General features: G+C 36.9%; 1 protein-coding gene across 1 annotated transcript in view; it reads left to right on the forward strand.

Annotated features, from left to right (window-relative positions):
- Positions 1–452: 452 nt before the first annotated feature.
- Positions 453–27,198, forward strand: part of LOC135320245 (fibrous sheath-interacting protein 2-like) — a gene marked incomplete at its 5' end in the record, with an annotated part of 33,145 nt that continues 6,399 nt past the window's right edge. Inside the window, 5 exons of the mRNA XM_064483157.1 lie at positions 453–9,369; positions 10,511–19,896; positions 22,550–23,005; positions 23,886–23,986; positions 25,090–25,136. Of these exons, the coding sequence (XP_064339227.1) occupies positions 453–9,369; positions 10,511–19,896; positions 22,550–23,005; positions 23,886–23,986; positions 25,090–25,136 (18,907 nt within the window). The remainder of the gene's footprint in view (positions 9,370–10,510; positions 19,897–22,549; positions 23,006–23,885; positions 23,987–25,089; positions 25,137–27,198) is intronic.

Consider the following 27,198-nt stretch of genomic DNA (forward strand, 5'->3'; position numbering starts at 1 on the left):
AATGTGACAATGAATATATATATGTTCTTGTATAACTGAAAAATTGTGCTCTACACTGGAATTTGACACAACATTGTAAAATGATTATAAATCAATAAAAAATGTTTTAAAAAAAATAATGCTTGGTCATTAGCACAGTCTTACTTCTTGCAAGGGCATTTGTTTTCTGTGAGCCTAGACACCCACTTGGGTTTTTTTTTTAGCCAGGAAGCAATTTGTCCTCAGCAATAAATGCTGAAAATAAAAGTTCCAAGGGATTTTGAATCAAAGAAAATCTTATTCAAAGAATAGCTCACAGCCCTAGAGAATAAACCAACTTGAAATTAATCTGTTCTAAATAGGTTTCCTATGTTCTCTCCATACACCATGGCTGGATTCTAGCTATGCACTGTTTGATATAAGGAATTAAAGGTTAGCCTTTCTCCCTAAAATAGAGTAAATTGTGATTTCCCTTGTATCCCTGCTCACCTCCTCTCCAGGTAACTTCTGAAGAACTGAACAGTATAATTCATAATATAATGACCTGGGTTGTGGCTGCAGTGACCAGTGTATTATACCCAGCCATCACAAAATACGAAGAAAGGTTGCAAAATAGTATATACCCAATGCCTGATGATTCCACCCTCTCTTCAGATAGTAAGAGTTGCTGTAGCACATGCTGTGAAACATTTCTATATGAAGCAAGTAAGATGGTTCAGGCAGAGCCCTGTGCAAAGGCAGCTGACAGGTCAGTAGGGCAACCAGCAACACCTTTAAAACCATCTTCTGCTCATAATGAAAGAACAGTTGTGGAAAAAGCATATGACAGGAAAGGACACTTAGGAAAGGACCCTAAAATCCCTGAACGTAAATATAGTGAGACTGCTGAATCCTACAAGCTTAAAATCTGTAAATCTGATAGTCACCTTTTTGCACCTATTAAAACAAGCACAAGGAAATCTAAAGATGCTGCCACTGAAACAGATGGCTTACAATGCCCGCTGTCTTCTGATGAAAAAGCAAAAGCTGTAAATGAGATGCCGGAGTTAAATAATGTTAACTTTAAATATCACCTAAAAGGGGAAACTGAGCGGATTTTAGAAAATGTTTTTCATGAAATGGTGTCTGAAGTAACCCAGTCCATCCCCACCCTTTCCTCTGTTACGGCCAAAGCTTTGGTTGACCAAACTCACACTGACAAAGGAGACTTGCTCTCCACTGTTGATATTTCCTCAGCAGCTGCTGAAATTATGGAAAATGTGCTTAAGAGGCTACAGTCTGCAGTTGAGAAAAAATGTATTGAGGAATTTTCACAAGAAAATGTGTCAGTTCACTTTAAATCAGACTTAGTCAGTGGAGAAAATTTCTTTTCTCCAAAAGAAAAAACTTCAAAAGCTTCACTGCCTTATGCTTTGGAGAAAATGAATGATATTGCAGACGATATGGTTCATGTGATCTTAGAAAAACTGACTGCTCTTGCATCTTCTAAGCAAAGTGAACTTACTCATCTTGAAATCACACCTGACTCTGCTTATCAGCCACTCAGGAAAGAGCCAACATATACGTTCCTTCAAAGAGCCAGCAAGAGGAAATCCATTGCTGAAGATGATGCTGCCAATTTGATTGGCAAAGAAGAAATACAAAATTTAATGTCAAGTATTTTTTCCCAGCCCTCTCTGGTTGGTTATATAAAGGAAGCAATCAGCACTATACTAGGTTATATACAAATTGGACTTAATAATGAAAGGGTCATTGCAAATAAAGAAACAGTGACCATCTTTCAGCTACTTGGTGATATCTTGGCTCAGCTACATCAGAAGCCAGTGAAAATAGATGTCCAGAAGAGTAAACTTACCAGAATGAGCAGTCCTCCTGGCACTGAAGAAGAGAATAGACTCACCAGCACTGGAGTAGTTAATGGTCCTAGAAATAGATGCCTATTTCCACCTATTAATGTTCCTGGCATGGTCCTTTATTCTGAAGATGAAAATGAAGAAATAGACAAAATTGTAGAAAATGTATTGATTTCAACTATCAAAGATGAAAAAGCGAAATTACAAGAACAGTCTCCTGATCACTGGCTAACAAGGGAAAATGCTGGTTTTAAATACAAAAGAAATACAAACTTACTTACAAAGCCTGCTTATCAAGACAAAGTAGCATTTCACAATTGGGGATTAAATACTGACCTTTCAACTTTTAATATTAAGGATCTTTTTAAGGACAAGCCAGGTTGGAATAAAGACATTTTGTTTTTCAACCAAGAAGAAACACATCAAATACAAAAAGCCTCTGAAAATATAATTACAAGTGTTTTAGCACAGACACTCAAAGATATATCTTCTGGGCCTTCTGATTACTTAGATTATAAAAATGGTAGAGAGACTTCACTTCTTACCTCAGGAAAACCACAAGATCTGTCACATCAAGAATGGATGGACCAGATGTTCTCCATGTCAGAAATCCATACAGTAGCTCAAGAAATTGTAGATGCTATATTAAAAATACTTCACATAGCTTCTAGTCACATTATCGGACATTCTTCATCAGTACGTCAAACTGGTCTAGATAATGGTGATGTACCAAATAAAGAGCCATTAGAAATATGGTTTGAGAGTAAAAGGAAGATGAAAATTTTATCTGCACTTGGCATAGACCCTACAAAACACCCCTGTTTAGAACCTGGAGCAAGTGGATCAACATCTGAACCTGTAGTTTACATTAATGATAAGATCATTTATACAATTTTTAAGAAGCTGAACTCATTTATTTGTCCAAAATTACAAAACTGCTTCAAACCAGAAAGCCATGCTGCCCATTCAAACCCTGAACCTGACAAGAAATCTGTGTTTCGATTTTACCTTAGTGCTTACACAACTAAAGTGGTAAAAATTGTTTTGGATGCTATCCAGAAAGAACTACAGTACAATAAGAAAAATATAAATCTTAGGAAGAGTAGCCCTCCCAAGAACTTTAGAGATACAGGATTTTTTGCTGACACTGAAAAGGAATTAGACTCTTTTGTCACAAAGCTAAATAATGACATTATGACAAGTTCATTAGCAACTTGCATTTGTGAGGTATTAAGTGGGAACACAGATAAAAGCAATATTTTACTCCCTTCAAATAAGCTATGGTCTAAAATCTCATATGGAACTGTTGACATTGATCAACAAAAACTTTTGCCTTCTCATTGTCCTCACATGCAGGAGGAAATTCACACATATGCGAGATTGCAAGTGTTAGATAGAATTGGAGATACCTTATATGACATGCTGTGCAAGCTCATAGGAAACCATCCACATTCTCCCCTATTTGGTGATCAAAACGAAGAGTGGATCACTGAGAATTTGAGAACAACCAGTACATTGCAGTCCAATATTAAGTTTATTTCTCATACAATTCTAGAAGATATTGTTACAAAATTATGTGGTATTGAGAAAGACAGCATTTTCAAAAATTCGGAACTTAAAGGTATGTCAGAGTATATTGACACTGACAGCCTGTCATTTGCTTTACTTCTTCAGGAATTGAGCAGATGTTCTGATATAATCTCCAGCATGGTGTCCAGTGTGACCCAGCCAGGTTGTCAAGAGGTGACTAATAACAAGGGGAAAACTACTGTGCCCAAAACAGGAACCACAAAAGGAAAGTGTCTAAAGAAACTGAAAACCATGGCTTCAGATATCCTTGAAATGGTTTTTGCTACATTGGAAGGGTTTGCCAATAAAAATTTAGAAACTCTGGGCACTGTGATCAGTGGAAATAAAAAGAACAACAGGACATACTGGGAAAGTGGAAATACCAACATTTGTGGTAACGCACTTGAAAAACAGTTGCAGTCGACTTTATACATGCATGCAAAAAAAGTGTCAAGTACTATTTTGAAAGCTATTCAAACTGAATTAAATGTGAGCTTGCCAGATTTGGAAACATGCATAAGCAAGCCACTACAGGAGAAACAAATGCTTAAGACTCTAGTCAATTTCATTTTAGATGCAGTTTCTCCAGATGTATTTAATGAAACTGAGCCAGAAGAGAGAGGCATTGAAAATTACAGATACAGGCCAACCTATGGAAATTTTCTTCCTGGAGGAGCGGACCCAGACTCATATCTAGAAGATCCTACAGATAGAGAGAAAGAAAATGCTGGAGAGGAAAGACCAAAAGAAGAAGAAACTAAATCAGATTCTCTTCAGCAACGAGAACTAGAAAGAACATTTAAAAAAATTGAAGTAGAACTCAAAGAGTCACAGAAGTCCCCAGTTGTGCCCATCATAAGAAATATTTTGAATGAAATTTTTCAGAATGATTTAATTGATCAACTAAAAATGCGTCCTCTTCCCCAGTCCCATTTATGTGACATTCCTCATGCTGGTGATGAGCCAGTTGCTCAAACATCTGTTCAATCCCTGGATAAAACAGTGGGCCCTTTAGTGTCTGAAGCAGATGTAACCATTGTTGCAGATAATGTTGTTAGAACCATATTTCAAAAACTTTATTCTGCTGCCATGACAGATAGAAGTGTAAATGAAAAGTATAATACTGTCACTTTTCCAGCAAATCTCTCTTTGCCTGAACATGCCAGTGGAGCAAAGGCTCCTGTTTATTCTGCCATACTGGACAGAAATCCGTGTACACTTCAGTCCACATTCAGTATTGGTAAACTGACCAAAATAAATGTAGTTGAAGATATTATACAGTCAGTATTGACAAGTTTAGAAACATTTGCTACTTCTAAAGTAAAAGCTCTATTTTGTCCTCATGTCAGCTTCACAGTTCCAATAGCTTTACCTTTACAGCGGGATGAGACTGCTTTAAGCCAACCACGGATATCAACCAAAGATTCATATTCTGATGATCAATTTTCCTATTGCTCAGTGGATCATAATAAGTCAGGAAAGACCACCTCAGTGTGTCAACTGACTACTTCTAAATTAAATATATATGCAGTAGAAGTGGCTAGACAAATTTTACAAGGAATCAAACACAAGTTAGATAAAGAAATAAAAAGTCCATTCTTAACTCATAATGTTGTGGGTTCTGAAAGTATTCCAAGTCAGATTGTTAACACACTGTTAGATATTGTGTCTACTAAAGGCAAATATGAAAAAAATACATTTGACAGAGAGACTGATCGAGATCGGTCAGAAGATATTGTTGAAAAGCTGTTCAGTAAAAGTGATTATCGAAAAAAACTTCAGTCTCAAATACAAGATACCATTGAAGGTATCTTAGTTGACATCTGTGAGGAAACAATAGATGAGAATAATCTCCCACTTGCTGTATCCACTTTTAAAGGTAATATAAGTGGGAGACATTTAGAAGCATACTCTGAAACGGACCCTGAGTATGCAAATAAGGCTATTCTAACACTTTTAGTTCCTAAGGAGTGTGTTGCTATGATTTCCAATGAAATGGTAGATATTGTTCTTCAAAATCTCACTTCTGCTATCATTCTTGGCATAAATGCGAAGGATTCCATTTCTCCAAGATTTCCCCTGATATTTTCTGGTGCATTGCCCAAAGCAGAGCATCAAAAATCCCCTGTGATAGACTCAATGAATGAAAGGGAAAGGGGGAGATTTCCATCTGCAAAAAAGGAGAGAGATGTACAGCTGAAATTAGCTTATTCTGATGATAATCAGACAACTGTACTTAAGAAACAAGATGCCAAGAAATCTCCTGACCCTTGTGAAGAAAATGCTCACTTCATTACTAAAAGTATCTTGAATAGGTTAAAATCTTTTGCCACAGAAAGAATAGATTTGCTATTTATTCTTGATACTGAGACTAGAGAAAAACCATATGTTGGCCCAGAATTTACATATTGTAAACGAGACGACAGCATATTTCTTGAATCAAACCAAATGCCACTAGATGTGAATATCCCGAAAATATCAACAGCTAAAACCGTTCTCAGTCAAGAGGTCACAAATTACACATTTGCTAATTACAGAGAAAAAAATGGACCTGCAATTCATATATCACCAGCTGGTCTTAAGGAATATGCTGACATAATCGCCAAGACTATTTTGACGCTTATAAAAAATGATGTAGACCTAGAAATCCAAAAGATGTATTCATATCAAAACAATACTTCATTCCAAGAAAACATCATTGCAAGTAATACTGTCAACAACATCTTAAAGAACTTACATGATAAAATATCTTTAAATGCGAGTGGTTTTTACTCAAAGTGGGACCCTGGTCTTTTTACACAACTAGCTCTACAAAATGAAATATTGCCAGGTCAAAGAAAGATGGAAGATAACACCGAACTGTCTCTATGTTCAAAATATTCTGATCAAAACCAAGTTATATCAGAAGCAGAAAACCAGAAAAGGGTTTTGGAGGAAATATTTAGAAATGGAGAATCTAGAAAGGAAAAAACAACTGCTTTGCTAAGTGCAGTTAAGGAAATTTTAAAGAAGGTGTATCAAAGGGTAATGGAAGACATAGACTATTGGCATCTATTTAATGAACTCCCCCACTTTACGTCTGATAAAATTAAAACAGCACGAAAAAAAGCCTTCCAGTCACATATAAGCAGTGTTGCGAATGACATAGTTGAAAGTGTTTTCAGAAAAATGTTCTTAATAATTATGACATCTTTATATGAAAACAGTGAGACCAGGGGAGAATTGGAAGTATCTGGAAGTGATGAATTACTGATGAATCCATCATCCTTTAGGGAACTGAAACAAGAAGGAAAAAGAAGTGTACCCCCTGAAACTGTGATACCACAACTTTATTCTTACACAGGCATCAGAAGTGTCACTTCGTTGAAAAACACCTTATTGCAATTTTCTCCATTGCAAGTGGGTGAAGAATTGGTGCAAAAGGTTCTCAGAAAGATCACAGATTTTGCTTTGCTGAATCTAGGAGAGAGTTCGTCCCCTAAAAGTCAGTCTGATGAAATTCAGTATCTGAGGCCATGCGGTTCTAAAGCTAGTCCCAAGGACAGCCCTAAGACAAGTTTTAAAATAAATTTTAAAACAAAATCAAAAGTTACTTCTTTGGCTAAGTTTGGAACAAAACCGCAGCTAGGACCTAGTGGAACTAAAGCCAAATGGAAAACCAAGTTAGGTCCTAGAGAGAAGACTCTAAGAAGCAGGTGGTCCAAGACTGCCATTGGACTACCACACCTGCTATCAATACGGGATGCCAGAAACCCCTTAGTAAGAGCAAAACTCCCCACTGTGGAACTAAAAATGTATGCCAAGGATATAGTAAGTAATATTCTGGAAACAATTGTAAATGAATTTCAAGAAGTGAGGCAGAATAGAGCAATGGTAGAAGTAAATGCTTTACCTTCTGATCAAATCGTGACAGCAAGTGAAATAGTTAATGCAGTTTTGCAAGGATTATATGCTACAGAGAGCAATTTGGCCAACCCAATAAAAGGCGCATACTCAGATGATCTCAAACTTTCACAGGGGTATTTTAGTACAATCTCTCTTGCAAATCCAGAAGCCCATTTTTCTTTGGAGAATGTTTCTTCACAACTCAAAAAAATCTTTCCTAAAGAAGATATTTTTAAACAAATGTTTGATAAATGGCAAACAGAATCAAGTGACATGGATAACGAAAAGTATAAGCTGTTGATGGTAGCTGAAACTGTTTTGAATGAAATTTCAGTGAAAGCAAAAGAATTAGAACAATCTGTTTCACATTTAAATTTGTCACTTCCTGGGCCTTGTGAAAGCAGGCACCATAATTTTAATGGCACTGCTTCTAGAACTGAGGGTTCCCAAGCACAAATTAATGTATTTGGCCAGGAAATTGTTGAAAAGCTATTTGAAAAATTAGAATTGTGCTTCTTGACTCAGATGTTTACAACAGATAGTGACGAAACACTAGAAAGCAAAGAAGAAACTACTGCTAGAAGTAAATGTGGTTCATTAAGAACAAACAACCTCAACAATGTACCAACTTATAACACAAAGTTGAAAGACAAAAAGGTGGGGGGCTCTGGCCACCAAATCGCTCAAGAGATCTTAGAAGGGGTTCTGAACACCTTAGAGTCATTTGCAGACCTACAGTTTAAACATGTCTTTACACATGCTTTTTCTGAAATTGTGAGAACACCTATTGAAAACTTTTTTGCTGTACAACAGAAACCATTAATGAAAACGATATTGCCCAGGTTACAGCGACTGAGTAAGTTTACTGATGAATCTAAATCAAGTAGTATGATTTCCCAGGAAAACATACAGAATATACTTGTACTGCTTTACTCATTCCATTCAGAATTGCTTACTTATACTGTTAATACTGTCAATGACATGCTTGGTATAATTAAGAACAAACTAGACAAGGAAAAATGCCAAGTAGAGCCATATTCAATTAGCATATTTGAAGAAAACATTGTAGCAAGTGAGAACATCAGCACCCTGATGGACCAGTGCACTTATTTCTATGAGCTGATGATCAAAAGCCATTCAAAGGAAAGTCTGCTTCAAGGAGCTATAAATGCCTGCACTGTTAATTGGTCCAGATTTGCAATCGGAATGGGAATGTCCACTTCAGAGTCAAAGGGAGTTAGCTGCCGGGATGATCCTCCACAAATCCCTGGCTTATTGTTTTATTCAGAAGAAGATAAGAAAATAAAGGACAAGACTTCCTCAAGTATACCTTCGTGTGTCAGATACTCTGCAGGAGATACAACTAAAACCACAGAACCAATGGAAGGGCTCAAATCAGAGCTTAAACCATCATATTCTAGAAGTGAAGCCCAAATCTTCAGTCATTTTAATCAAGCTGTGAAAGGAAAGTGCTCTCTCCTAGAAAGCACTATCTTACAGAAACCATCTCAGAAATCCAGTGACTCTGCACAAGCAGCACTAGAGTACCCCATGTCCTTCAGAGAAATGGAAGAAGGAGAAAGTCAAAAAGTGCTTCACTGTGAGCCCCCCAAACCAGTTGTTCAGCCAAACCAAATACAGACAACCATTTCTCCACTCAAAATATGTTTAGCTGCAGAAAATATTGTCAATACCGTGCTGTTGAGTTATGGCCTTCCAAGTCAAACCCCACACACTAATGAAAGTATAGAAACTATGAAGCCATTTTTAATATCAAAGGAAAGACCTTTCTCTGTAATATCTGGAGAACAAAAGGATGAGAAAAGCTTGCTTAAAATTTGGGAAAAAAGAGTCAGCTGTGAAACTGAAGAAGAAAACAAAAGCTTTGTGGCAAATGGAGAAGATTCCACTTTACTGGAAAAGTGGAAAAATAAATACCCAAAGTTAGAGAAAATAGCAGATCTTGAAGAAGCTGAAGTCATCGCTTTTGCAGATCAGGAGCTGGGACCACATGAAACCCATTTAGTAGCAAGATATGTTACCACATCTGTGGTCACTTATTTCAAGAACTTTGAAACCAGAGGTGAGTGATGGATGACTTTAGAAGAGTTAGCATAATTTTAGGGAAAAAAAGTAAATGATAATTTTAAAAAACTACATTTCTGCTTCTCTGAATATAGCCTTAGATTTGGGGTGGCTGTTCATGGTGTGATTTTCAACTGGTCAGAATGCTAAAAAAAAAAAAAAGTGACACGTTTACATAATTTTTATATGGAGGAGTGTTTTTCAATTTGTCTTATCTACAGATGAGGTTAAATGGGCATAATTTAAAGTGGGATATTTTGGCTGGACATGAGGTATGACTATGAATGATGTCTTGCTTGGGACATACAGCTCCTCTAAAGGCAATTCCCAAACAGAAGTTCCAAGAGGGTTTTTTTTTTAAGTTCTTTTTAAAAAGGCTTCTTACATTATAGTCAGACCTCATACATAGTTAATTGACTGTAATGATCCAACTTCTTTTTGAGGTATACAGTTAAAGTCTTTGCAGTTATTGGTTATAGAGTTCATAATAACAGTGGCATTAAACTTCTTGTTCTGTTCGTGTTCCAGTGTTCTGACCTAAATTCTTTTTAAATATAGAGTAGACAGTAAGCACTCTAAACCCATGCTTACAACTATAGTATCTACACTCCCTTTCTATGAAAGCTTACATGCATATATTGGGTTGAACCATATGAAATAGCCTTTTTATACGTCAAAAAAACTGTCAAACATCAGCAGTTCATTCTGTTCAGTGTATTGTGTATTGTATAGTCCCAAATGGGATAATTAGCTGAAAGCCAAAAATGTTTTCAAGAATTATATGAGATCTCTAGATATCACTGGAATCACCCTAGCTCATTGCAACTCTAAAGCTGGAAATCATTTCTCTGCCCCAGGATTTCCAACTTCTTAAAGCAACATAGCTATCCAAGGAAGAAACCAGAAATTAGAGATTTGAATACTCATGGGCTATTTTCCTAACTTCCCAGCAGAAGTAAAGATTCCACAGGTGGGAAATAGAAGTTTGAAGAAAACCTAGTCCCTTTCTTGACTAGGTTTTTCTATTTCTTGAGTGAGGTACATTCAAAGTGAAATTCATATATAAAATATTGCCAGTATTCTGAATGTCAACATTTTCCCTTAATGCATGTTAAAATAGCAATGTTTTCTGTTTTAAGGTCCTCTTGATGAAAAAGTACCTATTGTCTCCACACTGTTAAGCAAAAAACATAAATCAAAACAGCCTCTAAGAAGCATAAATAGTGATTCTTCACTTAATCAATTTTGTGAACATCTCACTGAATTGGTTATCTCCTACATGATTTCAAGCATTTCCAATTGCACTGAAGATGGTGGAACAAAACAGAAATCACTGGAAAACCAAGATGCAACTTTTAGCAAAGTTATTTTAGTTCATTCCCAAGTGTTTGAGAGCCGGTCAGTTTCTATCAGAGGGCTTGCTTTAAGCATTTCTGAAACCATTATTCAAATCCTTTTTAATAGTGACATATTAAAGGCAGACACTACACAACAAGTGGTTTCTGTGAAAAAAAAATATATTTACTGCGCAAAAGAAGTTGTGGCTGACTTCGATGATCTCTTTCAGGATCTCTTGATAGGAGTGATCCATGTTCTGTCTAAAGAAATAGGAATAAATCATCACCTTGACAGCAAAGGAAGAAAAAAATCACCTTCCATGGTTAAAAGCCATAATTTGCCCATTTGCAACAAAACCAAAACTATGAAAAGACAGATAGGTGCCAGAAGTTGGAAGTCAGCTCCTACTCACCAAGTTAATCAACTAGCACAGAAAAATAAACTAAATTCCCTAGCATGCAAGTTGGACACTCTGGTTGGCAGCCTAAAAACTCAGGAATCCAAAGAAACAGTCGACAAAATTTTCAATATTGTTTTCAATTTGTTTTTGCCAGATGAATGTCCACATTGGGATATGGATTCTGGTAAAATAGCAAGAAAAATGTTCCTATCTTCAAATAACCAGGAAAGTCATAGAATTCCTAGAAATAACCTAGGGCTCTCCCCAAAGTCAGTTTTTCTTCTGAATGTTGTGTGTGAGAAACTTATTAGAATACTCTTGGAAGAGTGCACAACCAACAACTTCCTTACAGATGATCCTCTTTCTGATGAAATAGCAACAGAACGTCAACTGTTCAACATACTTCAAAATGTAGAGGAATATTGCAGGGGAACAATGGACTATGGCTCACCATTTGAAGGATATGTCATGTCAGACCTTTTGGAAAATCTGGCAGAAATAGATCAAGAATCCATGCTTAGTATTATTTCCCATAGATTGGTAAAATCCTTAATGGAAAAAGTGTCATGCGGTATACAGCAACCTCCCAGAAGTCCATCTGTTACAAATAAGCATTTGACATATAGGACAAGAGTGAGATCTAGTTCCCCAAAAGTAAAAATGCCACAAATAAAAGAATCAAGACAGGGTAAAAGCTCTGTAAGATTCATGAGTTATGACAACAAGCCTCCAACAGGACCACTGAATAATCTTAGGTCGATTCATTCCAAAATTCAAACCCCATTTGGTAAGCAGTTTTCAGGGAAATTCTCTTCTCTACCTCCTCTTCGAAGACCAGGTAAAAGGGAAGTGAATGCAAGAGCCATTCTTAACATGCAATATCCAGGAGGCATGAACTCGGGAGTTTACTCTGCCACATTTCTGGAAGAAATAATTGCAGACCTTTTTCTTAACCTCTCCACCTCATTGCAGGGCAAAAATGTAAACATCACTGAAGCTCAGCTCAAGGAGATGAATATATTAGATGTCACTTCTGTGGTGAATGAGTTTAATAACGCTCAAGTCACTGTTTTACAGGGTGTTGATGAAAGGATATATTTCCCACCAGTCTATAAAGAAACGGTTAGTAAGATTGTTGACTCTGTTTTTAATGATGTTTTATGGGAATATACGTTGCAAGTTACCTGTGGCAATTATCTGGCACATGCTGCCACTTCAATAGCAGAACAGATAACTAATGACATTTTGAAAGAGAGTGTAGACTACCAACTCCCATTGTGCTTTGTAGGAAAACTCATGCCTAACTCATATTACCCTCTCAAAGCTGAAAATATACTGCAGAAACTTCAAAACAACCTGAATGAACTTAATTACCAAGGTCAGCATTCAACAGGCTATACTACCATGCTGTCACACTCGTTTTTAGAAGATGTCATCAGAAGACTATTATCTCAGCTCATTCCTCCACCCAGCGAGGCTTCATGCTTGGGAAATAAATACTTAATGACTCTGGATTTTAATGAGATCTCCACCTGTACAGTAAATAAGGTTTTGCTAGCCATTTCAAAGCACAAGATTTGGCTCACTAAATATGATTGTCAATATCTATATACAGAAAAAAACCTTCAAAATATGGTGGACTCTGTTTATAATAATGTTTTGCAGATGTCTGGCTCTCTTGTGTCAATACAGAAAAGTATAGAAAGCCAAAGCCCGATTATGGTTGAGCGAATAGCCAGTCTCATTATTCAAGAGATTATTGAAAATCATCTTCAACCCTTTTTGTGTGGAGAGGGCTTACCACATTCAACGACCTCATTGGATAAAATATCGAATATGGTTAAAGAGGTTCTCAGTGAAGTCACAGAGCCGCACAGACCCCAGAAGCCATCATCACTAGAAATGGACTTTTACACTAATGCATTTGTAGAAGAAATTGTTGCCAGACTATTATCAAAGGTCTTCAATCCAAAGTATAACACTGAGTGTGATTTGGATAAAATGACCCCAAAAATAGTAAACTCAATAAACAACCATTTTAAAGAAGCTAAAATCTGCATTCTTCATGATGACCAAGAGCAGCCGTTCCCCACTGTAGATGTAGACACTGTGGATGAACTTGTCAATTTAGTTTATGAGAATATTCTGAAACAGCAAGGGCTAGCCCTTGAGGTTGATGATAAAGAACTCAAAGACAGTGATATTTTTGCAGAAAATATTACCAATTTAATTGTAGCAGCTATTTCTGATTATCTTTTTCACCCACTGTTTTCTGGGGATTTGTTGGCTTCTTCCTATGCTACTTTAACAGCAGAGAACGTTTTTCAGAACATCTTTAGTAGTATCAGTGAACCTACCCAGCCAAGCCATCATTTATCTCCTTATTACACCTTGCTACCATACACGTTTTTAGAAGACATAATCAGAGTACTATTATCTAGAATCTTTCCTTCTGCATCTAACATGGTTCCACACAGTGAAACTCCAAAAAATAGATCAGAAATTAATCACAGTGAAATCTCTTCAATGCTAATCAGTGTTATTAGGAGGAAAATTTCCCAACATGAAATTCGACTTTCAAAAGATGAAGATGAAACCGAATCTATTTATTCAGAGGATGATGCTCAGCATCTCGTTGATTCCATATTAAGAAATATCTTGCAAAACTCTGGTTCTCAAGAAGCAGTTGAGCATGATATTACAAGCCAGGACAATGTTCTTATTGACAGGATAGCAGGTTTTATCATTAAAAATATCTGTCAACAGCATCTTCATCCATTTGTGTATGGAAAATTGTCATTTCCTTCATCATATACATACTTTGATGATACGAGAAGGCAACATTTTTTTGCCAGTGTTTACTCCTCAGCCTTTTTGGAAGATGTGATCTCTGGGGTTTTAAGCAAAATATTTCACAGGGTGTTAGGAATTGTGGAAACAAAATCATTAAGAGAGTCAGAAAAAGAACTGTTAGAAACAGCTGAAAAACTCATATATTTGATAACAGAAGAATTCTCAAAAGGTCAAGTTAACATCTTAGAAGATGCTAAGGAACAACTGTGTCTTCCACCAGTAGATAGAGACATAGTGATCAAAATTATTGACAGGGCATATAGCAAAATTTTACAAGAATATGAACTGGAACCTAATAAGGACTTTCTCAGTGACACAAAGACACTGGCTGAGAGGGTAACTAAAATTATCCTGACTGAAGTTTTTGGTTTCCAAATTCCTCCAGATTTTATAGCAAACCTGTCTTTTAAATCATATTCAAAACTCAATGCTGATGTTTTGATAAAGAGAGTTCATTACGCGATCAGTAAATCAAGACTCCAAAGACAGACTTATTCAACATATACCACCACATTATCACATACACATTTGGAAAAAATAGTCACTCAGATTTTATCTCAGATAAGTCCATTGAACTGCAGTGCAGAAGACCCAGACCTTTTGCAGGCAGACTTTAGCGACACAGTTGTGAGACTAATCAGTGAAATCATGTCAGTAATTTCTAAACATGCAATATGCATTATTAAACATGGAAATGAAAAACAAAATGTGATATCAGAAAAAGATATCCAGGCTATGGTTGATGCCATTTATACTGACATTTCTCATTCAAACTTATACCAGTCTCTTTCAAAAGATAAAAAAGGCATAAGTAATATACCTGTTACAAAAATAGCGAGTTATATCATAAAAGAAATATTTAACCATCATCTTAAGTCATTTTTATCTGGAGATAAAACACATCCATCAGGTACAGTGGATCAAACATATCAACAGAAAGCAGTAGAGCCTAAACAAAGAGAATTATCTTTCATTGTGAATTCAGCTGTCTTTTGGGAGGAAGTAATTTCTGAGATTTTATGCAAAATCCTTTATGTATTCTCACATAATACCATGGCCGCTGAAAACCCACTTAAAGCAAAAGCCAATGTTACTGACATTGTTATAAGATTAGTAAAATCAATTGTGCTGGAGTTCACCACATCACAAATTTTAGTTGCAGATCACTTGGATGAAAATCTGTATTTTTCAGAAGGATATAAGGAAATGGTTAAAAAAACTGTCCATGTTATTTGTGAAAAAATATTGGATGATTATCAATCTCTGATTCATATTTATAGAGCTATACAAAGTGACGCTGTCAGTTTTGGGGAAAAAATATATTATTTGCTGTTAGGAGAAATTTATGATTATCAAGTGGAGTCATTAGTTTCAGGAGAATTAGCAACTTCTTCGTATTCCTCCCTCCGAGAGGAGAACATCATCAGAAATATACTCAACACCATCAATGATGATAGCCATGACTTTTTGCCATCATGCATCACTGTATTGCCTCATTCCCTTTTAGAAGATATGATTTACAAGCTCCTAGCACATATATTCCCTTCATCTGAGACTGAAACAGAACTAAATAAAGAGGTGCCACCAGATTATGAGTTTGTGAATGCAGCTTCAAAACTAACTGAAGATATTATAACAGAAATTACTGAACATGAGATTAGACTTGCCAAGGCAGAGGAGCATGTGGAAAGTTTGCAATTAGGGGCAATTGATAACTTTGTTGATTCCATGTGTAACAATATTATGAAAAAAATTAAGTTTGAAGATGATGCACAGAAAGATACATGCAAAAAGGGAGGCCCATTCCTTAGGAGAATAGCTGGTTCCATTATGAAGGGAATTGTGGACCACCATCTGCAGCCATTTTTATGTGATGAAGAATCATCTCCCAGTGAGTTACTCGAAAATGACCATGTCATTGAACTCTTGAATCCTAATAAAGAAAAACTGCAGCCCTTCCCTCAGGCTTCTGTGTACTCTGCTACATTTTTGGAAGATGTCATAATTGACCTTGTTCGCAAATTTTATACCCTACCAAGTATTGCTGAAGATCCTAAGGACAAAGCAACATCAGAAAGAGACCTCATGGGCCTGGCTATAAAATTTGCAAATGCCCTGATAGGAGAATTTAGAAAAAGTGAAATTAAAGTTCTAGCAAATGCTGAAAAAATGTTTTCGCTTCCACCAATAGATAAAGAGACAGTTGATAAAGTATCTGATTCTGTGTATGATGAGATCAGAGAAATACATGGATCTAAAAATGTTCAGAAAGATCATAGAAGTAACATTGCTATAGAAATGATTGCTGCTTTAGCCAAGAAGGCAATCTCTGCTTTCAAGATTCAGCCACTTTTTTGGGGAGACTGGTCTTCCACCTTCTTTTCATTTCTAAATGTGGATAGCATCATCCGAAGAATTCAACACCTACCATATAAAACCTTTACAAAGATAAACAGAAGCTTGAAGGAGAACCAAGTTTCTTCACTAGAACAATTATCTACACTTACTCCTCTCACCTCAGGCCTAAAAGACAAAATGGACACTTTGGAGATAGATAGAAAAACACTTAATGGAAAAGAGAACTTCAAAAAGAAGGAGGCGTCAGTGAAAACAGGCAGCACCCATGAGCCAATATGCACCAATATAAGTAGCATTATGCAGAGTAAAGTAACTACCCTAGCATCATGGTCAGTTGGAGGTTTGGCAAAGAAAAAGAAAGGAGATGAAAAGAAAAAGGAAAGTTCAGTTGGAAAAGATAATGAGAAGTTATCAAAAGTTACTTTTCCAACAACCAGTGTGAACAGTAAAGATACTCGAGGGCTAGATTTGGGTACAGCACTTACAAAGAGTAAAACCAAGAAGAAAGACCATTTGGCTAGAAAAAATGAGAAAGGGCAAGGTGATGAGGTATGCCAACGTCTTTCAGTAGCTACTGATGATACAAAAATTAAGAAGCTTGTCCTGGAAACAGATTTTCAAATAGTTGATAAAAAGAAGAGTGAGAAGAAAAAAGAAAGTTCATTAAGGAAGGGGGATAGACTTTTTGAATTACCATCCCTGAAATCCAAGTTGAGAAATAGAGAGAGCCAAGAGAAAAGGAGAGATTCTCCATCTTACACAGTTACAGATGACAAACAAATCCTGCATCCTAAACATGTCCAAAATATCACTGAAATTAACAGAAATGTTTTAGAAATATCTTCTTTCCAAGGACCAATGATTGATTCAAAATCCCCAAACCCTCTAGGCGATAAAGCAGCACATGTAACTCAAGGGGATGGCAACGATTTTGCACAGCGTGCTTCAATGAGTTCAGCTAAGCAAAATGCTCCTGCAAAAAAGGAGGAGAATGAGAAAAGTGAAGATAAGGAGATTAAAAGTAAACCTAGTAAATGGGACAACCCTCAGAACCCACCAGAAAATAAACCCAGGATTTTCCCTACTAACTTTTTAGAAGATGTTATCTCTGAAATAGTTAACAAATTGATTTTTTCTTCCTTACTGGATACAGATGATGTATGCCAAAATGCAACCAATGATGTAAATCAAGCTGAGCTCTATGACACGGCTCTGAAACTGATTGATTCCCTGTTAAAGGAGTTTTCAGATGCTCAAATTAAAGTATTAAACCCAGATCAAGGAAGTAAGTTCCTCCCATCTGAGGATAAAGTTCCATCAGTTCATAAAGCACCTCTCAGGCAAAAAGAACCATTTGTGGATAAAACACCTCCCAAGAGAAAAATAATTATGGATAGTATACCACTCATGCAGAAAATGACACCTGCAACTAAAATACCTTCTTCAGATCAGGCACCTTTTATGGCTAAAAAACAATCAATCAATAAAATATTGGTCAATAAGGTTGTTCACTCCTCTATATGCAATATTTTGCAGGAATATAGATCTCAAGACTCCATTTGTGAGGACATAAATAGTAATGTTGAAAAATTAGCAAGAAGGCTGGCTAATGCAGTAATAGAAGAAATTTTTCAGCATCAGCTAAACTTGCTACTTTATGATGAGGTTCCAGATTCAGTGTGTTTGCCTCTAGACTCTAAGGAGGTTATGAAAAAAGTCCATAAGGTGGCCCAAACGGCCTGCAAAGAGTGTCAAACATCATTGCCATACACCATAATGCTGCCTCATGAATTTTTAGAAAGTATAATTTCTTCTCTTCTATCAAAAATTTTCTCAACAGTAGCCAGTGCTAAAGCAGAAATATCTGAGGATGATTTGTACACAGAATTGAATTTCCTTCAAATGAAGTTAGCAAGTACAGTTATAACAGAAATTTCCAAAGATGAAGATATGATTATACAGTATGTAGAATCCCTATGTCCTAATGATGATGAAGTTATTCAGTTAGTGGTTCAGGCTATTTATAATAATCTCTTGCCACAATTTGGATCTCAAGAGAGCATACAAAAGTGTATCAGCAGTGGTTGCAGAATCCTTTCAGAAACAATAGTGAATTTAGTTGTACAGGAAGTGACTGGAAATCAGTTACAAAACTATTTTTCTGGAGAACTGACGCCACCTCAGTGTACAGAAGTTGACAGTGTTGTTGAAAATATCCTTAAAGATGTTATCCAAACCACTGAAGTTCCCCAGCCTCAGCCATCACAGGCTTACAAACTGCCCTTTAACATAATAGAAGAAATTGCTGTAAAATTTTTGTCGAAGCTTCTATCTATGTTTCCAAAGGCAGATAAGAGACAAGATAATTCTCTAAATGCTGAAATGCAAAAAATAACCTCAAAAATCTTAAGTTCATTCCAAGAATATATCTCTAAAAGTCAGATTACAGTAGTACCACAGGTCAAAGAATCACCCACTGTATCTTTAGCAGACAGTGCAGCTATTGAAAAAGTAGTTACTTCTGTTTATGACACTATTTTAAAGCACTCTGGCTCCCATATTTCAGTGTATAAAGATTTAATGGGTAAGAGCAATGTCCTGTCTGATATAATAGGATTTTTAATGGTGAAGGAAATTTCCAAGTCAGAATTTCATCCTCAAGTAGAGGAAGAAACATCAAGTTCAGAGTTAGTTCTGGAAGCTGTCAAAATTATGGAAAAGGTGGTTAAGATTATTGATGACCTTAAGTCAAAGAAAAAGCCTTCATCCAAAAAAGAGGCTGTATTAGATGCCAGGATTTTAGAGGAAGCACTGGCCTTGTTCTTGGCTAAACTAATAAAGTTGCCAAGTGCCTCAAGCAAAGATGCTAAAAACTTATCAAAGCCTGAGTTAATTAAAATTGCATCTCAATTGACAAAATCTGTAATAGCTGAAGTTTCCAGAAGAAACGTTAGTATTATAGCTGCTAATCCTGAAGAAAACTTTTTAAATCCAGAAAGTATAGAAATTATTTCTCAGATGGTCAATTCCATTTATAATCGTGTACTACAGCAATCTGGAACACATGAAGAACTTTATTATGACATGAAAGGTGTAAACCACATCTTTCCTAAAGTGACTTCTTTAATTATCAGGAAACTTTCCAGTTGCCCATTAGAAACAATTAGCCCAAAAGAGTCACATGCTAATCTCTTTGGCAATCTGGACGTTGGTCGAATTGTTGAAAAGGCATATGAGCATGCTATCAAAACGGAACCTGAGCAAGAGCAAAAAGGGGTCGATCAAGATTTAAAGGGACAGGAGCTTTCAGTTAGCATAATTCCTCACCATGGGAAACAGCCAATCAACATTGATCCAGACATTGTTGCAGAACACTTAGGGGTCATTTCTATAAAAACACAACCTCTCGAGAACCTGCAAATGGAGTGTTTGGCTAGAACTGGACACAGCATTGAAACACTGAGAAAAATGTCAGTAAGTGGGAGGAGTTACTCAACTGCCACACCTGATGAGAGAAAGAAAGAAAGACGTGTCTCTTTGGATGGGACAGGACGACTGAATGTAAAGCCTTTAGAGGTAAGTGCAAAAGGCGGTGGTGAAAAGAAATGAGCAGTTAGTGAGACCTGGCTGTCCTTCTAAGATTTCCTTCTTCAGGTAGGTCTACATGAAAGTATTTGTAAAATATGGTCAGTCTTCTCTTGCCCAGTCCAGTAGAACTCCAATCCTGTTTTCCTGGGACTAACCCCATCAGCAGTGTAGCTCAGTGTAAAGGTGGCAGGCTAGTTTTCCATTAGCCAGTCAGACTGAACTGCCATTTCCTGAAGAATGAGAATGCAAAGAAACACCCTTACCAACAAACAGGACTGAATGGAATTGTAGTCTTCATTTGGCAACTTAGAAGAAATGCAATTTTTACAATCACCATAGTTCTTTTTTATGGATACACATTACCATAATACTATACGGGTCCAAAAGGGCCAGTTAGAATATCACCTAAACTGGCCTCTATTAGAGATTGAAATCTTCGAACTTAAGGCTCTACAGTAGTATTGGTTTTTACTTAGCAACATTCATCAACAAACATTAGATGGTGAGCTCTTTAGCATTTGTTTCTTCCTATTTCGCTTTTGTTACATAACACTTTCCCAATTCTCCATATTCTTACATCCACAGGATGTACTCAGTTTCTTTCCTGTTCTACCCTTGTCCTAGACCCAGTTGTCTTCAAGCTGCTATTTTTAATGAACTAGTTCCTCTGCAGTTCCATATTTTGGTTCCAAATGTATTTAAGTAACAGGGACTTGAAATGCCAAGATGCTGTCCTTGGTACAATGCAACTTTTGAAAAAGTAGTTATTTCTACTTTAATATACTGATCTTAGTTTATTGATCTTAGAGATGATTTTGCCAGGAGATGGAGTTACACTGATCCAGCCCCACTATATAATTTAATACCAAATCCCCTAGGTATAAATGAGCCTCTTGCACTGATGGTGTGCGCTCACATACTCACATACCTGTGGCTTACAAACGGAGCAAAGTTCTATAGAGCCAGCCTTCCTGGAGCATCAGCCTAGGAGCATGTTTTCCTTAGCATTTTTATCGAGCTCACTGAACTAAGTCTCACAGCTGGTGAATACACTGTTTGTCTCAAATATTAAGATTGTGATAGACACTGATGGAATCTCCTTGGTCCTTGGTTTCTTGGACTAGATGAAGGTCCTTTCTAGCTCTAAAATGTCCTTTTCTCTCTGCGTTCTCAAAATTACATTAGCATTTAGTTAGTAGTCTTTATTTGTATATAACTAATTCCTTGTTAAACAAAAATCTGTCTAAACTATAGAACCTTACCCCCAAGTCATTACTTCTTAACCATCTGCAGAAATTATCTATCAGTTTTTCTTGGTTACCAGCTTCCTTCTTTTACATCCTTCATCAGTACTTTAACTATCTCTTTTATAGCCCAGAGGAAGTTGGAAGAAAATAGCTAATCCAAAACAACTACCCCTGCTAATCTTAAGGGGAGCAAGAGCTGTCTTGAGGAAAATAGATATAGATAGCTCGGCTTATTTTAGCTATCTGTTTTAATACTTTACAGCCATCTGGATAGCAGTGCCATCCACCCCCAGCATGCCGATGGGGGTTGCACAAAGAATAGACCAGTGAATCTAGACAATTCCCAGGCTATTCCTCAGTCAGAATTCCACAACCAGGGCTCATTTACTATGTTGAAGCACCAAAACTTCCCAGCACACTAGACACATGCCTGTTAAAGGCTCATGCAGTGTCACATTCCAAAGCCACATAGAATGAGTTTTGATTTTTTGAACTACTTTCCTGCCACCACAGATAATCAAAATTGATTATTTTCCATTTCTTGCAGAGTTCTTTAATTTTCTTTTGCCTAAAAGATATTCCTTTAAGGCAGCATTTATCTGAAAATCTGGTTTGCAGTGTGACAAAGAGATTTAATATTTATAACTCAAATTAATTTAGAAGTTCTGTGGCACCATCTAAGGCTACATAAATGGGAAAAGTCATTTGTTTAATTATAACTGTCACTTCCTTAATCTGTCTTTAACATTGGAAAGTGGAAAATGACACTTGACTAGGGAGGTGAGGAGAAATGAAGATTTACCCTTTAAAGCTTCCTTTTGAAAATACGTTCAAAGGATTAGGGTGCGGAGGGGTGAGGAGTGAATACTCAAAGGCCTTCAAAATATTGGCTATTATTCATTTTTTAAAAATCCAGTTCAGCCAATAACTTGTCTTTTTTCATGAAAATATCTGTATTTGACTGCTCTATTAGTTCCCTACTAAGAAGTTTTGAAAAACATCTTATCATATCTAAATCTGTTACAAAACTTTCAAGGTAAATGATGAAAACAATGTAATTAAAGTATTTTCACATTTTGCATTTCTTGGCAAGTAAAAAGTAAGATTTGAAGCAAAAGAAAGAACCCTAGTTAGGGTCTCTTCTTTGGACTGGAGTGATATTCTTGAATGAAAAAAAATAATAGAAGTGAGCAAATATTGCTTGTGATTTTCATTTATTTCTTTTAAATATATCACTAATATATAAGAAAAAGCACTTATACTTCTATATTAGAAGATAAATAATTTTACTAAATTGAAACTAGAAACCATATGAAAATTGCCTATTACAATACAACCACAGAAGAAATGACTGAGGCGATTGTTTTTAATATTCATTGTCTCTTTAATTCCAGACTGCTAGTAGAAATTCATTTGAAAATTTAACAAAGCCTGACATCAGCAAAGTGGAGCTTTTAAAAGACGTCCAAAGCAAAAAAGATCTTATCATTCGGTTGGTAACTCATGATATTAATCAAGAAGTTTCAGAAGAGAGCTTAACTTCTGATGAAGATGAAGTTGTTTTACACGAGGTTGTAAAAGAATTTCCAGAAGCCCCACTTGAAGATCAAGTAAAAGAAGAGGCTCTCCCCAAGTCACTGATGAGCAAGAGCAATCTGAAAAAAATTTTGTCACTGGGAAAATGTTGTCACCCCAAATCCAGTGTAACTGCAATTACTGAAGCATCACCAACACAACGCACAGAATCTGAGCAGACACAAATAAGAACTGTTTCTAAAGTTGATGTAACTACCTCAGAATTCTCAACTGACAGAAACTCTTCCTCTTGGGAGAAAAAGACACAACTGAGTGTAAGTGAGAAATATAACTATCAGTGACTGGGTTTCTATAGAAAGGGTTGAGAGTTTCACAAACTTAGTCCAAGTAATATACATTGGGTAGGAAGAAAAGGGCATAAACTGGATGTAAGCAGTCTCTCCCAGTATTTGCAAGTCTGACAATATTTGCAACAAAAGGGAAATGATTAACAGATGAAGCCAGGAACCTCAATTGAACAAAAACAGATCATGGGAAGAGTCCTAGGCTAATTAGAAGGACAAGAAAAAGGGAAAATGGAAACCAGTTAGGAGAAATGCAAGCTAATTATTTTAAATGATAGATTGCATTCTTTTTTGTACTCTGACCTGTAAATACTCATTGGAAGTCTTGTGCACACAAACCCCATGCCAGTGGGCAGGACCAGAAGATGGGCTGGAGGGGAGTAAAAAGATTCATGCAAATTCAGCCTACCTGGGTTTGAATTCTGGCTTTGCCACTTAGTAGCTGTGTGACCTATAGACATGTTACTTAACCAACTATTTTCTTAAAAATTATTTATCTAGCTTGTTGAAACATAGCAAGTTAGTCAAAATATGTTGAATATTCCTCCTGTAGTCAGTCCAAAAACTCTACTATCACCTTGATACACAGCTCTTGTCCCTGGTTCTGTATCCTTCTAGTGATGGTCTGGGCCTCACTGACCTCTTGGGTTGGCCCTGCCCCCAAAATTGCAAACTCTGATCTATTTATTGGGATCTATTTATTTACAGGGAAGCCATATGAAGTTACATGACCAAAGTGTGCCTGGTCAGAAATACTGGCTGTAAAGATGACTAAGGAAATGCTATAGTGTATTTTACTTGACTTATTGCAAACTCTACTTTGTATATTATATGACTTGTACTTTTCCAGGGAATAGAAGTGAAATCCAGTTCTGAACCTACACATTACTTCATACATAGAATTATGAGTTCATCCTCATACAATGAAGAGGACCTGCCTTCATTTTCTAGGTACAGTCAGTTAAAGCAATACTAGTTAGCTAAGGAAATAGAAGTCTGAAATGAAAATTATGTTGATGGGAAGAATGGGCCCCTCAAGTAAACCTGTGAGGAAGCCAGTGTTTAGCCCTTCAACATCCCCTCACTCCCTCCCTAGCTCCCCTCTGTGGTTACTTCCTGGGCCTCCCCTTCCCATCTTCTCTCCCATTCCTGTTTATCTGGTTTCTACTTCCTTTGCCTGGGACCTGCTTTCTAGAATAGTGATCTGGTTAGCATAATTCGATTAAGTCTTTAATGTGTTAGGTTCTCAAACCTGGGAGACAAGCCCTGAGTCAATAGTGCCCACACTAATGGCCTGCCCAAAGGGGTTCCCACTTAGTTCCAGTATGTGCCTCAATGCTCAACAGTGTGGCACTGTCTGAAGACTCCCCAGAATGGAGGGGGTAGTGTAAGTTGGAGCATTCAGGGAAGAATTCTCAAAAGCAGTAGAATTTGAGTTGGGCCTTAAAGGATGGATAAGATTTAAATAAGACCATGCAAGTTGGAGAAGACCATAAGAGAAAGGCTGGACAATATCTATAGAGGACAGGGAGGGACAAAGTACAATGCAGACTTGAAGTCTGATTAGCACTTTTTCTAGAATAGCCAAAATGTGTCTAAAACTATTCTTATGTTTATAAGAGTATTCACAAACTGGGAACAGTAGCACATTGTATCATGGGAGAAACAGGGTATAAGGAGAAAAATCCACCTGGTTGTAACTATATTCTTTTCCATCTGGCACTATGAAATTAAGATTTCCTTTTGACCTGATGCCATTTTAGGACATTTACTCCTGGCCCACCCCTGGCCCTGTCTCCTCTCATGATTGTTTTAACATACATCATTAGTAATGCAAGCAAATCTCAATTATTTGTATCATTGCATGAGAGAAGGGGGAACATATAAAACTAAGTAAACTCAATGTGGCAGTCATTTTTATTTGATTTGAGAACTCAGAGATAACCATTTCAGGTTTGCATCTATATGAGTAATGACTTTGACAGATTGTTCTTTAACTAGTATTCTTTTATATAAAATATAAAGAAAATGAAACGTCTTTTATCTTTTTTTAGTAATGATGATGAGCGTCCTTCAGATCCAAGTGCCAAAATAACAGAAGGTTTGATTGATTTTTTTCTTAATTTAAATTAGATAGTATTTAAAAAGAGACTTTGTTCATTGCATTGATGAATTTTCCTATTGTCAAACCTGAAGTTAATACTGAGTTTACCAGTAGGTTGATCTATTTTGGGGGAGTATTGAGTCAGTTAACTAGTTAACATGAGCCAACAAGTTTGCTTTTTCTGAAACACTAATAGGATTTCATTAATATGTAGTATATGGTGTGATATTATGAGTTTACAGGTACCGTGTTGCTGTAATATCCATCAATTAAGGGTTTATCACATCTATATGTGGACTAGAGCCCATGCTACTAGGATTAGTCATCTCTTTGAGTATCTGCTTTGTATAACTAGCTTAGTCCTGGTAAAATATATTTAAAAGCTTTTAAAGCTAAATATTAAACCTAAATTTATTTGCTTATATTAAATCCTGGCTAGGGTGGACCCCACTTTATTTTTTGTCTCTGATAGAACTGACTCATTAAAACATGAGTTGAGTTTTGGTCCTCTATTCTTTTAAACCTCAAAGGGTCAGTGTGGTTCTAACAATCACAGTACTGGCCTAGAGGTAGGAGTATCACGTTTATTGCAAAGATGGCCTTGGAACTCAAACCACAGAGCTGGAGTTGGCTTTGATTATTTCAAGCCTGCACCCACTCAAGAAGTTACTCAAGAAAGCTAGCCTCTTGACTTGGGACTGGAAATAATATTCATTAAAAGATGAACCATAGACTGGAGGTAGGTTTGCCAGAATTCCATAAATAGGTCAGTCAGAGGATGATATATCACTGATGTGTTTCCTGTATTATGGGATCATAGGCTGTTAGAGATAGAAAAAAGCTATTACAACCTCATTTTAGAGATGAAGATACTGAGGTTCTGGGTAGGGGAGTGACTTATCCAAGGTCACACACTGAGTCAGAATGTAGATCCCAAGTCTCCTAAACCTGAATGTACTGCCATTGTTTTCTTCAACTTCATGGCACTGAGTCACACTTAGTTCCTATATCCTTTGGTAATATTGCACCTGCCCAGTTCATTTGTTCATTCATTCACATTCACCAGAGATTCACAGAGCACTTTCTTTGTGCTGGACACTGTTCTAAACTCTGAAGATACAGCTGTGAATAAGAGAGACAGAGTCCTCACCCTCATTCTAATGGGGGGTGGGTAGCAAGCACAATAGTTCTAGGTAGGAATGAGTACTTCCATCTCACCCAGGGTAAAAGCCAGGGTCCTTACAATGGCTTACAAGGCTCTACGTGGTCGGGATACCGCTCTCCCTTCCCATGACCTCTCTGCCCACCTCTCCTTATGATCCCTCTTAATCACTCCACTCCAGCCACATGAATGCTCAGACATGCCAGGTATTTTCCTATCTTGGGGTTTTTGTACTTCGTGCACTGCCTCAAACATTTTCCCAGGTATCTGCATAGCTCTCTCCTCACCTTCTTCAGGTCGTTGCTCAAATATCATCTTCTAAGTCAAGCCTTCTTGAGCACCCTCTTTAAAAATGTGACCCCCAATGCCACCCCAGCACTCCCTGTCCTCCTTCCCTACTTTAATTTTCTCCTAAGCACTGTTTGGTGAATTAATTGAGTAAAGATAGGATTAAAGCAGGGAGACCTGTTAGAAGGTTTTCATAATAATCCAGCGAAGAATAATTGTGGCTTGGACTAGGAGGGCAGCAGTGAAGATGGTAAGAAGTGAACAGATTCAGAGTATATCTTGAAGGTAAAGTCAGCAGGACCTCCTGATGGACTGGATGTTGGATGTGAGAAAAAATAGACAAATAAAGATGATTCCCACAATTTTGGCTTGAGCAACCCAGTGACTTATGGTCCCATTTGCTGAGACAGGAAAAATTCAGAGAAAAAGGCAGGGAAGGGAGTCAGGACAGGAATTCTGTTTGCACTGTGTGAGACTGAGACATTTGAATGGAGAGATCATATAAGCAGTTGAATAGTTAAGTCTAGAATTCAGTGGGGAGGTCAGGGCTGGTGATATAAATTCTTCGTTTCAGAGTGGCCAATAATCTCAACTTGATTCTGATTAGCT

This window comes from Camelus dromedarius, chromosome X (assembly GCF_036321535.1).
Source record: "Camelus dromedarius isolate mCamDro1 chromosome X, mCamDro1.pat, whole genome shotgun sequence".
Classification (NCBI taxonomy): Eukaryota; Metazoa; Chordata; class Mammalia; order Artiodactyla; family Camelidae; genus Camelus; species Camelus dromedarius.